The sequence below is a fragment of the Petromyzon marinus genome, chromosome 60 (assembly GCF_048934315.1).
Source record: "Petromyzon marinus isolate PM22_M1 ecotype Great Lakes invasive population chromosome 60, UKy_Petmar_22M1.pri1.0, whole genome shotgun sequence".
Taxonomy (NCBI): domain Eukaryota; kingdom Metazoa; phylum Chordata; class Hyperoartia; order Petromyzontiformes; family Petromyzontidae; genus Petromyzon; species Petromyzon marinus.
The window spans coordinates 7,873,065-7,891,975 of NC_133726.1; the positions used below are offsets into that span (position 1 = coordinate 7,873,065).

The following is an 18,911-nucleotide window of genomic DNA, read 5'->3' on the forward strand; positions in this document are numbered from 1 at the left end:
ACATTTACGCAATCTAACCCCAAAAAAAACCTGTATTATGGATGATATTGGTCGCGAAAGCCTGCCTGTTAAACTCATTAGCTTATTTATTTAAATGCATATGCTTTCACAACCTATATTATGAATCGTAATTGGTTTATTTTGGGTTAGGTGGTGTACAAATGTATCGTGCACATTCCTCCACCAAACACGGCCCATTAATAAAAGTGTCACGTGAATTAAACGTGTCAAATGCATGAAATACGTCGGCACACTGCACGTGTGTTGCAGAGTCATCTCGCAACATTTGAGGAACAAACGCCGGAGGAAATATCGTTCCCACACGGGTGGGATGTGACAACTCTGCAGGCCTTTAAAGGAAAACCGCAAATGCGATTTGTACCATTAATTACCTGAAAAAAAATCATAAAATAAAAACCCAATGCAGAACCCCCCCCCTCCCCCCTGCAAATATTTTTCTACGACTCCGTGTGGCTCTTCCAGTAGAAATAATTAAAAATTTGATTCGAAAAAAATGCCTTCCAATACCAAATTAACTTGCAGTGCCAGTAAACTGCATGCACACTGCAGCACAAGCATTGGCAGGGAACCGTGGCGTATTCCATCCCCGAGGGTTGCGCCTGCAATCAGGAAGCTAATTTGCCATAACGAGAGGTCAGACAGAGACCACCTAATGGTGAAATTCAGACAATAGCAGGGCACTTAACTGGTACACAAACAACATGAGTGGTTTTAATTGTGTGGGCTTGGAATCCGAAAACAGCTACATCATGGGGTGTGTACTACTATACTCTTTGGTTCTTTCGGTAAAGTCGCGTAGGTATAAAATAAATTAAATCACGACGTTTCGGCCGCAACACAAGCGTCCGTCATCAGGTGGGACAACCACAGCAAGAAACACATTGCTTAAGTGGGCAAAAGGGCTGCTGTAACAAGAGGCTATGTAGGTAAGAGAGGGGGGAGGGAGCCAGGGAGGAGAGACAGAGAGGGGGGGGTGTGGGGTAGGGGGAGTGGAGCGCTGCCGAGTGAAGAGCAGCTAGAAGGGATTAAGGGGCAAGCAACGACAAAATGTCTGGGTGGGGGGGGAGTGGGCGGGGCTGGGAGTGGGAGGTTGAAGAGAAACTGGAGATGTGGATATGAAGACAACACCATAAAGCATTTAAGGTTTTACCTGGTTAATGACATCCTTCCAATGATTGCTCAATTTGTATCCATCTTATATTCTTGGTTCTTTCGGTAAAGTCACATTGAAGGGAAACAATAAAATATATATAAAAACAATAAAATTATCACGACGTTTCGACTGCAACACAAGCAGTCATCATCAGGTGTGAAAACCAACGGCAAGAACATTTGTATCCATCTTATCGGTTGAAGTAATGTCTATGTTTAAATATCTGGATGGCTTCGTGAACAAACCTTTGATAGTAGCTCGAAGGGTTTGCAGAGCACCTTGGTCTCGGAAAAAACAATATCATGTGAGCCCACAGCGTTATAGCAATGGTCAGCCATGGCGGAGGTATTGGTTCTGTCGTGTTTCAGATCTGACTTGTGCTCGCGAGCACGGTCGCGGACCGTGTTCGCGAGCACAAGGCAGAACTAATACCTCCGCCGTGGCTGACCATTGCTATAACGCTGTGGGCTCTCCCAGCACCGCCCACTTCCCCCCCCCACCCAGACATTTTGTCGTTGCTCGCCCTTGAATCCCTTCTAGCTGCTCTTCACTCGGCAGCGCTCCACTCCCCCTACCCCACACCCCCCCTCTCTCTCTCCTCCCCTCCTCTCTTACCTACATAGCCTCTTGTTACAGCAGCCCTTTTGCCCACTTCAGCAATGTGTTTCTTGCTGTGGTTGTCCCACCTGATGACGGACGCTTGTGTTGCGCCCAAAACGTCGTGATTTATTTTATTTTGTTTTATTTTCTACCTACGTGACTTTACCGAAAGAACCAAAGAGTATTGATCCCTGCAGTCTCGAAAACTTCAAATATAGATTGTGTACTACTAATTCAACAAAAATGCACAGCTGTTTTAAAAAAAAAGTATATATCTCTATTCGACCAAATAGGAGAAAGAATATAAACGTGAAGCGGAATGTTTCGTTTCTTCGACCTCCACTGCTCACGACGCAGTGAGAGACGTGGCAGGGAGTCGTCCCAAGACCGCCGAGACACCGTTGCCAAATCGTGCCGACACTGCGGCACCGGCGCGTGACAGCCAGGGGCCACGCAGAGCAGAGGCGGAGATGAGAGACACTCGAAACGGGAAACCAGAAGACGCACACAGACAAAAGGAAATGCGTGAACAGAGCGAGGGCAGATGAGAGTGAGATGGGACACGGCTCCCTGAGAGGGGGGGGGGGGGGCAGGAAAGCGCTCACTTCTGTTGGGGGGCCACGCAGACACGCGATCATCCTCGTAGTCCAGGAGGAGCAACCCGGAGCGCACCGTTCTGGGCTGAGCTACCAAGGAGGCGATGCGTGCTCGCCAACTTCAATCTCGATAGTTGGGATGCAGCTCACAAAGAGACCTGGCTTGCTCGAGGCACCTTTACACGGGGTCCCTCTCCATGTTGCTACCACCATCACCGCCGCCGTCGCCGCCGCCACTCACCATCGCCACCACCACCACGCACCTCCGATTAGCACGGTTGGCTACATACGGTGCAGAAGAAGTTCAACGTAAGACATGCATACACCGGTGGGGTGAGGGGAGCGGAAGGGACGCAGCGCAGAGGGGAACTGAGCGAGAGGAACAGGGCATACTAATGACTCATAACCGAGGCATTTTCCATTCTGCAGAAATGTCAAAAGTGATATCCGGTGCATCCACTGTGCAAATAAAATCCACGCACAGCATTGGGCTAACTTGTTTTTTTCTCCACTTGTCGCAGGCCGAGCCACATTATTAAATCATATTTGAATCAATAGTATTGTGCGCGTGCATTATGCACCAAATAAAAATGTGTTATGCACGATTGCAAAGGATTACGCTTTGCGAACATCAATGTATCACAGGAAGTAAGGTATGTAGGTGCGTGTTCCATCATTAACTTTCTGGGTGCACATTCATAAAATCGACGAGGTTAATTATTTTTTCCGCATTTATGGAACATTGTGACCTGCTACTTCTCATCCTACTGGGCTGATGTTGTGGAGAAATCGGTTCATGATTTTATAGACCCAACGCGTCAACCATTTGCAGCACCTCGCTTTACAGAGCCTCCAAACAGCTACTCTGTTGACTCCAGCACGTTCGGAATGCAGCTGCTAGGGTCCTGACCCGAACTCCTCATTCGGAACGTATCACCACCCTTTCCCTGCAACACTCCACTGGTTGCAAGATAAATTCCGCATTGAATTCACGGTCCTCAACGGCCTCGAACCCCCCCTACGTACAGAAGCTGCTGCGCCGCTGTGTTCGAACAGGAACCCTTGCGTTCAGGCGGACAGGGACCTCCTCTGCATCCCCAGGATGAAGCTCCAAGTCCAAAGGCGATCGGGACTTCCGTGCCACCTGGACTGTGGAAATCTCTGACAAAGGCTGTCCGGGGAGTCTGGTTCGTTTGGGATCTTCCGTGTTCCTCCTGAAATAATTCCTCTTTCAGAAAGCATTTCCTGTTTTAACTTAGCCACTTCTTACCCCCCCCACTCCACCACCCCCCCTACCCGCAATGTCACTGATGTAAAGCGCCTTGAAATCGTATCATGAAAAGCGCTATACAAGCCGTAATCATTATTATTATCATTGACGTCTACTCAAGAAAAACACTGGAGAGAATATCACTCCCGCCTGGCAGGATTTGCAAAAACTCTGCAGGCCCTTTAAAAGAAGACCGCCGAAACAATTAGTATCGCTGTGTTTTTCTCTAGCCACGGCAGGGAAAAGAAACAAGGTCTTTGGGAAACCCATGGGGCAGCCTTTGGGTATTCGGCAGTCAATTGCAAGCCTTTAGCGCCAACCAATGGGCCTGGACTGCCATGATGCGGCACGCCACGGTCGCTACGCCTCCTGGGTGCGGCGCCTCCCCCTTAACGGGTGGTCGTCATCAGCGTTAATTTTGTGATGTCAATTCGGTGCAATTTCGTTTTATTTTTAGGCACAGCAGAAAAATCTGCAAGCCCGGCGATGACTACGACTGCCCCCACCAAAGGCTTCAACGTGACTTGCGGTGACGAGACGACGTTAACCGCAGCAGCCTAAATGAAGAGGCAGCTCAAGATCAGTTAGTAAGCTATTAGAGACCGCAGTGCAGAGGGATACCAAAAAATGCTAATTGGCTATATGTGTACATGAAAAGATATGCCGACTCCTCCGATTGGCTGATCTGTTAATATTAAGAGGCGGGAGAAATTGCAGACTTCTCAAAACCAACATTTAATAAATTGTTTGACTGTCTTGCTCCACCAGATCAAGAGAATGTTTACACAAAATCCACAGATGAAGACTTTGCTAAAAGACCACACGTTTGTTGTCAACTCAATGCTGGTCGTAACGTGACGGCCGATTAAGGTTCAAGAGTGGTTTCCCACTAACACGAGTGTGGGAAGGCACTCGTGTCTGGTTTGCACAACTGAGCAAGTGGCGGAAATTCCTCAATCCTTATTGCAGGGGCAAGTTATTCCATAGGACCACCAGTAGGCTTTCTGAAAAAAATGGCAGTGTTTTAAGTCAAGGTTGTGGATTCGAAAAGCTGAGTCAACCTACCAACCTGATCCAGGATTTTAACTCACAAGCCCTACACTCCAACCACCGCACACCACTTGAGTCACCTAATTATGTGGCAGTGTGAACCCAATTAGTGTAAGGAATATATAATAAGACGTGTAACTTGTTTCGCCACATCACTCAATGCTTTCTCAAGTCTGTACGACGTGGAGCATTTAGACACTATATAAATCCAAACTCTACTCTGTTGTCTTCGTGGGGCAAATACTACAAGCTGCTATGTATAATGCGTAGGTGTACTCACATGTAATATGCGTACTAGTGTTAAATTATGTAATAAGTGCCCTCTCCATTTTACCGGTCATGTTTAGCAATTGACAAGTACAAGTAGATTACTGGGTATATCATTGGGCTTATTATTTGTAGAACAAATAGTAATTGGGCACGTTTGTATTTTCAACCAATATCCAATTGGGCCAATTGGCCTGGTTCATTTAAGGCTTAGGAAATAACAAAGTTTATAAAACACAAGATGTATTAAACAACACACCAAAGTGTGTAAAAACCACACGGTCATTGCGAAAATGCAAAAAAAATCCCCATCATCAATTCCTGATCCGTGTTGTTGTTGTGATAAAACTACATATTACACAGAATAATCACCACTGCTCGTTTGAAACTTCGCAGATTTTTACAGAAGACATCTGGATTTAATTTTGTGGTATATTCAAAGGGGGCACCTCTGAAAATCCCACCATGAGTGTTGGTGAATGAACCTAGTGGCAGCCTGCCTTCACGGGACGCAAAACAAACCTAATTTAAGAGCGTGCAAGTAAGGTGATTAATTTCAGTTAAATGCACAGAAACCATGCGTTAAAGGATGCACAGGGTATCTAAAAACGTATCAGTAAATATTACACATTTTTTTATTCGGCAACAGCTTGTGACTAGCATGCCTATCAATCAGGACACATTATTGTTCGTATGACGCCAAAGAAGAAAATTAATAGCACATGAAAGCGGATGAATAGCTGGTTCTCTCGACAATACAAGTCTGCTTTATGTTATTTGCGTGACTGGGAATGGAAATCTGCAATGGTTTTCTATAGCAAAACTGAACAGACATGCAGATGAAAATAATTGATCAGAAACAATGTGTGACACGAGCCGAAATTCCAGTGTGACGCACTCACTTTTGCGCAACTTACGGTATGATTTTCACACTTGCGGGAGGTGCCATTTTAAGAGGACCATAAAACAAAGACATAAAACACCACACGTGACACCGACGTGGAAGAGCTAACGGTGAGTGGGGAATATTATTGAAGTGTTTTTATAACATGAAAGCAAGCAGAGAAAATGACATCAGAGCTTCCCCCTAGGGCCGAGAAGAATAGAATACCACCCATATCCTTAGAGCACCCACAGCAACAAAAGCCACAAACGTCGATAACAGGGTGCAAAATGTGTCACACTTCACTATCAAATTTACCTTACAAGCCCTGACGAGCCGCAACACTTTACGTATAATCCTCGCAAATACTTATCGCGCTTCAACACAATTGTAAATCGTGAAACTACGGCAGGTTTGACTTGAAACACAACAAGACGTGACCACAAATAATAATATGAACTAAATTAATAAAACAGCCCTACTCTCCTTTCGATCGGTGACCATCCTTTTTCCCGTGCAGCTCCTTAGGCTATGGATTTATCTCCCGCCATATATTCGATCCACCCAAGTCTCTCGGCTTATTCAAATCCCAACCTTAGGATACATCTATTCTTAAAAGCCTTTTCACGTCCCGAACATTTTTAGTTCGTTTTTTTTTTAAATTGTATCTCGACTTAAAGCTTTCGTGACTGCAGGAATTCAGATTCTTTGGGTCTTTACTGAAAGCTTTACCGAAAGACCCAAAGAATATTTTTAAATTGTATTTGACAAGGTGGTCTTATCACTCACCTTTGTGCTATTATTAGGTTCTTACTGGGTTTTTTTTCTCCTTCAAATGTTATTTCGGTTTTTAGCTCTCTACATCTTCCGACATCTGGGTGAAAGGTGCTTTAGAAGTGTAAATTATGTTTAAAATTATTTATTCATGGGACCCTGTGAAATCAAAGCCTTGGCTTCTTCCAGTCAGAAGATCTGGAGAGCATTGTTAATCCTCTTCATATTCTTGGTTCTTTCGGTCACTATTTTATTGTTTTATTTTTATTATTTTATTATTTCCCTTCTACGTGACTTTACCGAAAGAACCAAGAATATGAATCCTTGCAGTCACGAAAGCTTTGAATCGAAATTGTTAATCCTCTTCAGAGCCCGCGCCCCTCAATATCAACGCTTTTTTTTAAATCAGCACAACTGAGAAACTAGATTACAGTGCCTTTTCCTACACTTTTCTTCAAGGAACTGCAGTGCTTGTGTCTTTAGACAAAAGCAAGTGCTCAAAGCGAGTATTTGCGAAGCACAAAATCGCAATGTGTTTACCAACCCAGTTCAGCACAAATACCCGCCATAGGTATAAACACATTCATTAGTTAATAACCGACCGCTCACATTTTAAAGTAAAGTATACTTATGGCTAAAGGTTTCCAATGCAATTACTTCATACGAGGTTGGTAATGATTTTCACCTCTTCGCGATGAGGTGAATTGTTAAGAAATCGGTCACAATTCGAGTCGAGAATGGAATATTTGTACTTCATTCATTATTACTCTACACTTGTAACCAACACTTGTGCTCCACACACGTGCCCCACACTTGCATTGTCTATCTCGTTGGGTGTATTCGCAAAAATATCAAATTTGCAGATGTCCAGTACGAATAATTCTTCTTTACAAAAACGATTGGAGCATTTAAACCGAGCACAAGAATTGATTTTAATAAATACATTATTGCCTCTAAACATTTACTACTATAATGAGCCAAGAATGTCTGTGTCCCGCGCATGACGTCACTCCACGTCGGCCAGCCCCCCTCATTAATACTCATGAACAGGTGATGTCCTCCACATGGACCCTGCCCCCTCATTAATAACCATGAGCAGGTGACGTCACTCCACATTAATAATCATGAAGAAGTGACGTTTTCCAAATGGACACCCCCCTCTCCATTAATATTAATTAGCGGGTGACGTCACTCCACATGGGGGGGGCGAGGCGCCTCCTCCCCCCTCCTCAGCGTCAAATTACAACCTTCACTACAAAGGCAGAACCTCACGTCACGTGATCTCTCTAATGCTATTGAGACATAGTAGCAAAATGGACGTCATGATGAACAAGAGATTATAACCTTTAAATTAAATAGGTCTGTGTAACCGTGGCCTTATAAATTGCACACGAATTGATGCAATGAATATCACGTCGCGGTCTGCTTTTCGCTTGCAAGTTTCAGATTTACTGAAATACACCCGTCCTTGGACGGGGAAAAGGCTAGTTCCTAATATTTTCCTTTTGTAACCATGGGTTTCACACACTGTCTTGCATTTAAAGATGTTTCCCCCCCCCCTGGCCGGTCTTACAAGGCACAGACCATCTCAATCAGTTATTAACAAGTTATAAGGGTTACTCAATTGGCAACAAAACAGGTATTTAGATGTTAAAACACCAAACTCAAACCTTTTAAAAGGAATCATGTCTGCATTAACCACAATACTTGTGGTCAAAATGCAAACAAAAAACACACTGATAATATATGCATTGTCTTTGAAACCGATTGGTCCACACCAGAGACAGCTTTCTTTTGAGCCTCGTCTCAAACAGTGTTAGACCAGAGGACACCAGAAGGCGGTTTCAGTTTGGTGTTATCTTAACACCTGTTTTGTTGCCATAAAAAATGGGAAAAACCGGTTGATGGTTACTCAATTGTTTACTTTTAGTATGTGTTCACATCAATGTTTTTTCTGCTATTCTCTGCACTGTAAAAAGAGTAAATACATGTGCTTTTAGTTGTATTTCTTTACAATAGGAACACTTCCGTTACATCGCTTTTGTTTATACGTGTCATGTGCCAATGTCCAGTGAGTGGCAAGAAGCCAGCATTTACTTCTGGGGAAATTTATACTCGTCATGAGCCCAGGACAACACAACTCACTTGTACTCATATTTGGGGTTTTTTGTCACAATAAGGCCACAACAGAATCGTACGCACCACAAAAAGCCAGGCGTGTGGGTGTTACGGAGCCATCGCATTTGTACGTGTTGTGTTATAAACCCTGTTTATAAGAAAGCCTGAAATGAACCAGGCCAATCATCTACCAATGCAGATAGTGGGAAAAAACAGACCATCAATTACCAATTATGGCACCAATAATTAGTTTGTTACATGTTTACAGGTTTTTTTGGAAACTCTTTATGGTACTATAGTTAAAGGCCTTTACTCACAACCTTAATGTGGCGAGTTCAAACTCCCGCAGGAGGGCAGCTCAACTAATGTTTGTCCTGGGAATGATAACATAAACATAAGTAGCACTTGGTGGGAAGTCATCATACACGAACTTCCTGCTCTCCAAATTGTTTTCTTTTGCTCGAAATGTTCTTCATGTCCTAACTTGATTGGCCTAACGTAAACATTCGCAGAAAACCTTCATACATTGCGAATAATCGAGCATCATAATGCAACGTGGTACTAATGTCACCGTGCACATTCAACATTTCTCCTGCACGGTATCCATGCCGCAGCCTGTGCCCCCCCCCCTAATGAGGCTTTTGCGCTCCCCCCTCCCACCATGGGGGTGCACCCCCACAGATTCAGAACCACTGGTGTACATTTTGTTCGAAATAGTTGCACGGCCTGCACACACTCGACAGCTACGCCGCCGCGTTCTGACGCCGGGTTTTTTGTCCAGACAGGGTCGGCAAATGACACCATAGTAGAGGATAAGGGGAAAACAAGGCGAAAGCGCAAGGTGGAGGGGATGGTGATGGCACACGTACCACTCGCGAGGTCATACAGCTGGTTGGCCTCCAAGTCGGTGAAGGTCTTGCTGCAGTCGGGGCATCGGAAGGAGGCCCGGTTGGTGGAGTCTCGCTCGTCGGTCTCGAGCTTCCGCCGCATGTGGTCAAGCTTGTACTTGACGACGTTGACGAGCAGGCGGTAGTTAATGAAGTAGTAGTTGTGGCGCGTCGACTTGCCATCGGGCGCCGTCTCCATGCACATGCGGCACTTGATGAACTTGTCGGCCTTGAGCGTGTTGAGCACGGAGCGCAACTGCTTGCGGTCAAACTTGAGCAGCTCCTGGATGTCCTCCTCGCGCACGCACGGGTTGCGGATGAGCACGTCGAGCGCCAGCGCATACTCCGATCCGTAGAAGCCGCGCACGATGAACTTGGCGAGGCGCTTCAGCGAGGCCGGCACCTCCGTCAGGACGTCCGGCTCTGTCATTGCTGGAGATGCGGGCAAAGACAAAGAATCCACCGTATAGCCTTAACAGACTGTTGGGGCAAGTGCACGCATGCGCACACACACACACACAAAGGTATTTGCATACAAAGGCAAGCACAAGATTTCAGAGCGGCTTAAATTAAAAACCTGTTTGTAATTGCGGGCCACAGCCAACTTCAGTGGTGAGTGATATTCAAATCAGTCGTCTTGTTTTCAGTGCTGGGCAACCCCTTAAGCAGACCCGCACCAATGAATGTGGCAACAGTATGGTCAAACAACCCCTGTGAATAACAAGAGTGGGGAAGCCTACGTACAGAAATGCATTGACAAAAGGCTGTACATTAATCAAAATACTCTTTGGTTCTTTCGGTAAAGTCACGTAGGTAGAAAAAATAAAATATAAAATAATATATCACGATGATTCGATCGCAACACAAGCGGTCGTCCTCAGGCTGAACAAGGAAGAAACGCAGCGAGAGAGCTGTTACAAAAAGACGTTATACATGTGGCGAAGGGCAAGCAAGCGGGGTCCAAGCTTGAAAAGAATTCCATCCCCGCACGCAAGCACATCAGTTGCGTTAATGGGGGAGATTAGGGAGAGAGATTAGCATGAAGTGAGCTTCCGTCGCCGCATAAGAGTAGCAGAATATCGACCCCGCATATGCGCACAACAACAGTGTTAATGAGAGATCAGCACTATGTTTATGGGAGAGATTAGGCAGAGAAATTAGGGGGATTAGCAGGTTAATGTCATGTCTATGTGTAACACAAGCTGCGGCACTGCCAACTGCGCTGTGAAAGGCAAGCGCATCCACGCAAGAGATCCACCGCAACGGTGGTCGCGCCAGTGAGACACAGCCCATCACACAGCCAAACCATTGGCAGCAGTTACATTGGGGAAACGAAACGACATGTCTCGGACCGTGTTCGCGAACACAAGGCAGATTTGAAACACGGCAGAACCAATACCTCTGCCGTGGCTGATCATCCTTATAATGCAGTGGGCTCGCACGATATTGTTTTTTTCGAGACCAAGGTACTCTGCAAACCTGCGGGCTACCATCAAAGATTTGTCCATGAAGCCATCCAGATATAAAAACAGAGAGACAATTTCAACCGAGAAGATGGGTATAAGCTTAGCAATCATTGGAAGGATGTTATTAACCAAGCAAAGTCGTAACTTGCTGTGGCGCTTCCATTCTTCCCTGCCGTTTGGCTATCTCCAACTCTCTGAGTTGCATTGCCCTGTTAGGTGCGACAACTCCAAATCAAGATTAATCAGAATTATTACATAAATCGTGATGACAGTACAGGTGGTCTCCGGTTTACCACGGTCCAATTGACGACAATCTGCATTTACTACGTTTATATGCCACCGTGAATCGATTTACGCCGTAGAAACTTGATTTACGACACGTCTTCTGACATTTTACCTTATTAAACCCCGTTAACATGGCCGATAAAAGGAAAAACACATCGGTTAAGTATTGTTTCTACTGTTTCTGTCTATGGGAGAATAGGGTCATTTCTGAAAAATAAGTTAATACCTCAGTGGGCTTTGACTGGTAGGATGGGGGTGGTTTAGTTTTGTTTGGTTGATTTGTTGACCTTTCTTGTACTTTGCACTCCTATTGTGTATTCGTACTGTTTGTTGTTGTAACGTTCTTACCCGCCACTACTGGACAGCTGCGAAATAAATATTCGGATTTCTGATTCTGGCTCCGGTTTGCGACGATTCCATTTACCGCGGTGGTTTCCCAGGAACGCGCTGCGTCGGAAAAGCGGGGACCGCCTGCATTTACATACCAGTCAACCCATTCCGTTTACCCGTATTCTTATACAGGGAAATTGAGTTTTCAGGTCCGTAATGAATACAGCCGTTTCAATACGGGGGAAAATGTGTCTATATGTTTGTGTTTCTCCCTTGTGATGGAAATGACGAACGCTGACATTTAGAAGGGCACGGGGTGACCAATAAGGTCTGAATTGGTCTGTAACACTGGTCTACAGCCAACATGTTTCCAAAATAAATGTAGTCCAACTTGACTAATTCTGGGTCACTGAGAATGAAAATGATGCTTAAAATTGTTGATGGCTTCTAGTTTGCAAGATATGCTACTGGGTCAGTATATACGACCCTTGACTTACTATTATAATAAGGCAGGCACTGATAAGGGGTTGCTGACAGGTCTGCATTTACTTCCCTGTGAGAGATCACCATGTGCTGTGGTACAATGTCCAACGCTGTGCCAGAAGCCAGCATATGCTCGTACAGCCAATATTCTGCTGACCTGGGTGGCGTGATGGTGGCGATGTTAACTCCCTCGCCTGGTATACACAGGAGGTCGTAGGTTCAATACCGACACTTACTGTATATTTTGATTTGCATGTGAAGTGATGGATAAACACCGTTTACAGCTCATTAGTTTCGTGTGGCCCTGGGCTTTATGAATGAAGTCACCTGCTGAAAGTGAACCCTGGGCACGAAGTAACCCATTGTATGCTCCTCGTGTTATGTTTAATACTCTACTTGACGTATGTGTATCAACGTGAAACCGAATACGCCCTCATTGTATGATGTAGCTGTAAATACACGACTTTGCTTGCATTATACATTGAAACTTCGATTTTTTTTTAAAAGCCACCGTCAATGTTACGTCGATGATGGGCGTCACGGTGGCTAGGAGATGTTAACTACCTCGCCTGGTATACAGGAGGTCGTAGGTTCAATACCGACACTTACGCCCGCTGTATATTTGGAGTTTGCGTGTCTCTCTCTCATCATCATTACGGTGGCTAAGAGATGTTAACTACCTCGCCTGGTATGCAGGAGGTCGTGGGAACAATACCGACACTGACGTCTGCTGCTGTATATTTGGAGTTTGCGTGCGTCTCTCTCATAATCATCACGGTGGCTAGATGTTAACTCCCTCGCCTGGTATACAGGAGGTCATGAGTTCAATACCGACACTTACGCCCGCTGTATATTTGGAGTTTGCATGTCTCTCTCTCATCATCATCACGGTGGCTAGGAGATGCTAACTACCTCGCCTGGTATGCAGGAGGTCGTGGGATCAATACCGACACTACTGACGCCTGCTGCTGTATATTTGGAGTTTGCGTGTCTCTCTCATCATCATCACGGTGGCTAGGAGATGTTAACTCCCTCGCCTGGTATACACAGGAGGTCGTAGGTTCAATACCGACACTTACGCCTGCTGTATATTTGGATTTGCATGTGAAGTGATGGATAAACACCGTTTACAGCTCATTAGTTTCGTGTGGCCCCGGGCTTCATGAATGAAGTCACCTGCTGAAAGTGAACCCTGGGCACGAAGTAACCCATTGTATGCTCCTCGTGTTATGTTTAATACTCTACTTGAGGTATGTGTATCAACGTGAAACCGAATACGCCCTCATTGTATGATGTAGCTGTAAATACACGACTTTGCTTGCATTATACATTGTAACTTCGATTTTTATTTTGGAAAAGCCACCGTCAATGTTACGGCGATGATGGGCGTCACGGTGGCTAGGAGATGTTAACTACCTCGCCTGGTCTACAGGAGGTCGTAGGTTCAATACCGACACTTACGCCGGCTGTATATTTGGAGTTTGCGTGTCTCTCTCTCATCATCATTACGGTGGCTAGGAGATGTTAACTACCTCGCCTGGTATGCAGGAGGTCGTGGGAACAATACCGACACTGACGCCTGCTGCTGTATATTTGGAGTTTGCGTGTGTCTCTCTCATCATCACGGTGGCTAGGAGATGTTAACTCCCTCGCCTGGTATACAGAAGGTCGTGAGTTCAATACCGACACTTACGCCCGCTGTATATTTGAAGTTTGCATGTCTCTCTCTCATCATCATCACGGTGGCTAGGAGATGCTAACTACCTCGCCTGGTATGCAGGAGGTCGTGGGATCAATACCGACACTACTGACGCCTGCTGCTGTACATTTGGAGTTTGTGTGTCTCTCTCTCATTATCATCACGGTGGCTAGATGTTAACTCCCTCGCCTGGTATACACAGGAGGTCGTAGGTTCAATACCGACACTTAACGCCCGCTGTATATTTGGATTTGCATGTCTCTGCCACTCCCCCGTGATAGCGTGGATTTTTCTCCGGGTCCTCCGGTTTTTCCCCTCCACATTTAGATTCAACATCACGCATTTAGACTATTTGTTCACCATATTATTGGTTCTTTCGGTAAAGTCACGTAGAAGGGTAACAATAAAATAATAATAAAAACTTTTTAAACGACACTTTTTTAAAATTTTCTTGCTGTGGTTTTCACACCTGATGATGATTGCTTGTGTTGCAGTCGAAACGTCGTGAGAATTTTATTGCTTTATATTTTTATTATTTTATTGTTTCCCTTCTACGTGACTTTACCGAAAGAACCAAGAATATGGATCCCTGCAGTCACGAAAGCTTTAAATCAATATTTGTTCACCATTAAATTGCCACGTGATAATAAGCCACTTCCTTTGAGCCATCACTCGTGATAACCAGGTCGCTTCTGACAAAAAAAAAGATCTATATTTCAGTGGGCTTTTACCTGGTAAAATAAAAACAGTTTAATCGTTTAGTCGACTTTATGAGGACAGGGTGCATACGACGTTGTCAATGAAACTTTCCACCACGCCTCGTAAACGCATCTCTCTCTCCCTCTCCCTCCACAGCACGTCGCGGGGAAAAGCTGCGCGAAAAATTCCGCAGAGACTTGTCGCAGCGCTGCGTGCATGGTAAAAAAGCGGCGGTTTTAACAAACAAACAAAAAAAAACCTCGAGAAATGTAACCCCTCAAACGCGACAACTTAAAACCACTTACGGGCCACGCGAACCCCCGTTGAGGCCTAAGCCAAGCACCACTGCCAGTCGAGCCAAAATCGACGGCTGCATTAAGCTCACCCCACTCCCCCCCCTGACTCTCCCGCATTCGATTGAACGGTCGACTTCGGCGAGGCGTTAAACACCACCCCCTGCACGGTGAAACAAACACACACACAATGAGACTTACCGCGATTATAGAGGGCGTTTTGAAGGCAACTCACTCGGCTAGGTGATAGCGGCGGCCCAACGACACCCGTTTGGCTTGGACTTAACCAGCGCCTGCGGTCCCTGGGGGAGGGGGCGGGGCCTTCGGCGGACGGGGGAGAGGGGAGGTGATGGGGGGACCGCGGCGATTTGACGCACGTGGGGGTTTTAATGTTTCGATTTAAAGCTTTCGTGACTGCAAGGACTCATCTTCTTTGGTTCTTTCGGTAAAGTCACGTAGGTATAAAATAAAGTAAATCACGACGTTTCGGGCTCAACACAAGGGTCCATCATCAGGTGGAAAAGCGGACGCTCGTGTTGCGCCCGAAACGTCGTGATTTATTTTATTTTTCTACCTACGTGATGACTTTACCGAAAGAACCACGGGTATGGATTACTGCAGTCACGAAAGCTTCAAATCGAGATTAAAAACGCACGTGGCAGATTCCAACTGACGTGTGAGCCCGCGATTTGTAGTTGAATTATTCCCGCTACGATAGAGATACAGCTATGATGTTATCACACACACACAGACGAATGATGGGTTTATTTACCCCACAACAAACGATGTGTCTCCGTGTGTGTGTTACCTGTATCCCACCTGTATATGTGTTTGGGTGATTTGTTCAACCTTTCTTCTACTTTGCATACTATTGTGTGTGTGTGTTTTTTTTGTGTAACTGTTGTTTGTAACGTTCCAAACCCCGTTCCCCGACTGGACCGTCTGTGAAGAAGAGCTTCACAGCTCATCAGATTGCTCCTGCAGTGAAAATAAAGATTACGATTCTGCATCTCTCTTCTTTCAGCTCACTGGAAACCTTTCGTTCCCTGAATGTAATTATTCACTGCATAAACTGATATATATATTTGTTTATGTTTGTATATAGATGGCATGCGTTGTGTTTTGGCTTATATAGACGTGTGTCAATCGACAACCTAAGATTTTCGGTGAAGTAATGTAAACAAATATTTTTAGCTCTTTCGGTAAAGTCACGTTGAAGGGAAACAATAAAATAATAAAATATATATAAAACAATAAAAATTCTCACGACGTTTCGACCATAACACAAACGATCATCATCGAGATTAAAAACGTGACTTTACCGAAAGACCTAAGAATATGAATTACTGCAGTCACGAAAACTTTAAATAAAAATTTAATGTAAACAAGGTAACATGTATAATGGCATAACACCGCAAAGAGTGAAGTTTAAAACATAATCAGACAATCTCGATATGTATTGTACACTGGGTGGGATTCTGTGTGTATGTGGCACGTAGCTATTTGTTAATGTTTGGTAAATGTGGTCTGGACACGCCTGCCATACATTTGTAGTCATGCACTCAAGAGACACTAGGAGCAGGAGGCAATCTATTTAGTACTCGCCTTTTGCCCGTCCAATGACGGGTGTATTGCAGTAAATCTGAAACTTGCAAACGAAAAGCAAACCGCGACGTGATTTTCATTGCATCAATGCGTGTGCAATTTGTAAGGGCGCGGTGACACAGACCTATTTCATTAAAAGGTTATAATCCCTTCATGGGACCTCCTTTTCCAATACCAAAATATGATCATGGGTTTTCCCCCTTTTTTCTGGCAACAAAGCAGGAATCATGTTTGCATTAACCACAATACTTGTGGTCAGAATGAAAACCAAAAACACACTCTGCTAATAAACTCGATTTGGCCCTTTCGTGACTGCAGGAATTACTCTTCGGTTTTTTCGGTAAAGTCACGTAGAAATAAGAATTTTTTTTACATAATAGCATACGACGTTTCGATTGCAACACAAGCAATCATCATCAGGTAGAGGAAACACATAACAGCAGATGATGATGATTGCTTGTGTTGCAATCGAAACGTCGTATGCTATTTTTGTTTTTCTAACACTGATAATATATGCAATGTCTTTGAAACTGATTGGTCCACACGAGAGACAGCTTTCTTTTGAGCCTCGTCTCAAACGGTGTTAGATCAGAGGACACCAAGTCTCAAACACCATTTGAGATGAGGCTCGAAAGAAAGCTGTCTCTGGTGTGAACCAATCCGTTTCAAAGACAATGCCATATATTATCAGTGTATTTTTTTGTTTGCATTCTGACCACTGGTATTGTGGTTAATGCAGACATCATGATTCATTGTAAAAGGTTTCAGTTTGGTGTTTTAACATCTTAACACCTATTCTGTTGCCAGAAAAAAAGGGAAAACCTATTCTCGTTATAATCCCTTGTTCATCACGACGTCCCTTTTACTTTGATGTCTCAATAGCGTTACGGAGTTCGCGTGACCTGAGGGTTCTGCCTTTGTAGTGAGGGTTGTAAGTTGACGCCGAGGAGGGGGGAGGAGGCGCCTCGCCCCCCCCATGTGGAGTGACGTCAGCCGCTAATAATTATGAATGGAGGGGGGGGGGTCCATTTGGAGGACGTCACCTTATAATGATTACTCTTTGGTTCTTTCGGTAAAGTCACGTGGATATAAATATAACTAATAGATCACGACGTTTCGATAGCAACACAAGCCATCGTCTTCAGGTGAAACGATACAGCAGGCGGACTGCTGAGGCAGGAGGAAACGTAGCCAGAGAGCTACTGCAACCAGAGGTTATATTCGTTTGTGGTGGGTACAACCCAAGGGTAAGTGGGCGGGGCTAGGGATGGAATTTGCAAGTAAACGTAAGATCGGAGAGCTAGTTATTTTTTCTAAGTGACTTTACCGAAAGAACCAAAGAGTATGAATTCCTGAAGTCACGAAAGCTTCAAATCGCTTACAATGATTATTAATGAGGGGGGGGGGGGTCCATGTGGAGGACGTAACCTGTTCATGATTATTAATGAGGGGGGCTGTTCGATGTGGAGTGACGTCACCTGCACATGATTATTAGTGAGGAGGGGCAGTGCTCCATATTGAGTGACGTCACCCGCTCATGATTATTAATGAGGAGGGGTGGGGGGGTATCCATTTGGTGGACGTCACCTACTCTTAAATATTAATGAGGGAGGCTGGTCTATGTGGAGTGACGTCATGAGCGTTAAGGACAGACATTACTGGGTGATTAACTATAGTAGGTATAGCCTTCACAGGTTACAAGAGGTAACCACAACTCTCAGTCAGGACAGCTGGCGGACTGCCTGACTGACGACGTCGAGATGGTGAAGACGCAGACGGTGACGAAGACTCCAACAGAACGACGGCGGGATCCCACTCCAGGCAACAGCCCCGAAACTTCGCTCGGAGTCGCCTTTCATCCTCCCAGCGTGGCCTCGCTTCGCCCCTGCTACGCCCCCTTTCTAGAATCTCCTCGCGGGTTCCCGGGCTGACCTCACGTGCCCCCTCTATCACCTTTCCCCTACAGTGAGGGAAAAACGTATTTGATCCCCTGCTGATTTTGTATGTTTGCCCACTGATAAAGAAATAATCAGTCTATACTTTTAATGGTATGTTCATTTGAACAGTGAGAGACAGAACAACAACAACAAAATCTAGAAAAACGCATGTCAAAAATGTTATAAATTTATTTGCATTTTCATGAGGGAAATAAGTATTTGACCCCCTCTCAATCTAAAATATTTCTGGCCCCCAGGTGTCTTTTATACAGGTAACGAGCTGAGATTAGGAACACACTCTTAAAGCGTGTTACCTGTATAAAAGACACCTGTCCACAGAAGCAATCAATCAGATTCCAAACTCTCCACCATGGCCAAGACCAAAGAGCTCTCCAAGGATGTCAGGGACAAGATTGTAGACCTACACAAGGCTGGAATGGGCTACAAGACCATTGCCAAGCAGCTTGGTGAGAAGGTGACAACAGTTGGTGCGAT

General features: G+C 45.0%; 1 protein-coding gene across 3 annotated transcripts in view; it reads right to left on the reverse strand.

Annotated features, from left to right (window-relative positions):
• The window catches only part of GTF2E1 (general transcription factor IIE subunit 1), a 40,406-nt gene extending 25,189 nt beyond the window's left edge, over window positions 1–15,217 (reverse strand). The window contains exons 1-2 of one of the 3 annotated variants that reach the window (XM_076053326.1): window positions 15,076–15,217; window positions 9,602–10,099 (exon numbers count right to left, since the gene is read on the reverse strand). In XM_076053326.1, coding sequence (XP_075909441.1) covers window positions 9,602–10,049 — 448 coding nt within the window. In that variant the 5' untranslated portion in view covers window positions 10,050–10,099; window positions 15,076–15,217. The remainder of the gene's footprint in view (window positions 1–9,601; window positions 10,100–15,075) is intronic. The other 2 variants (XM_032976856.2, XM_032976855.2) reach the window with 2 other exon arrangements.
• Window positions 15,218–18,911: the final 3,694 nt, after the last annotated feature.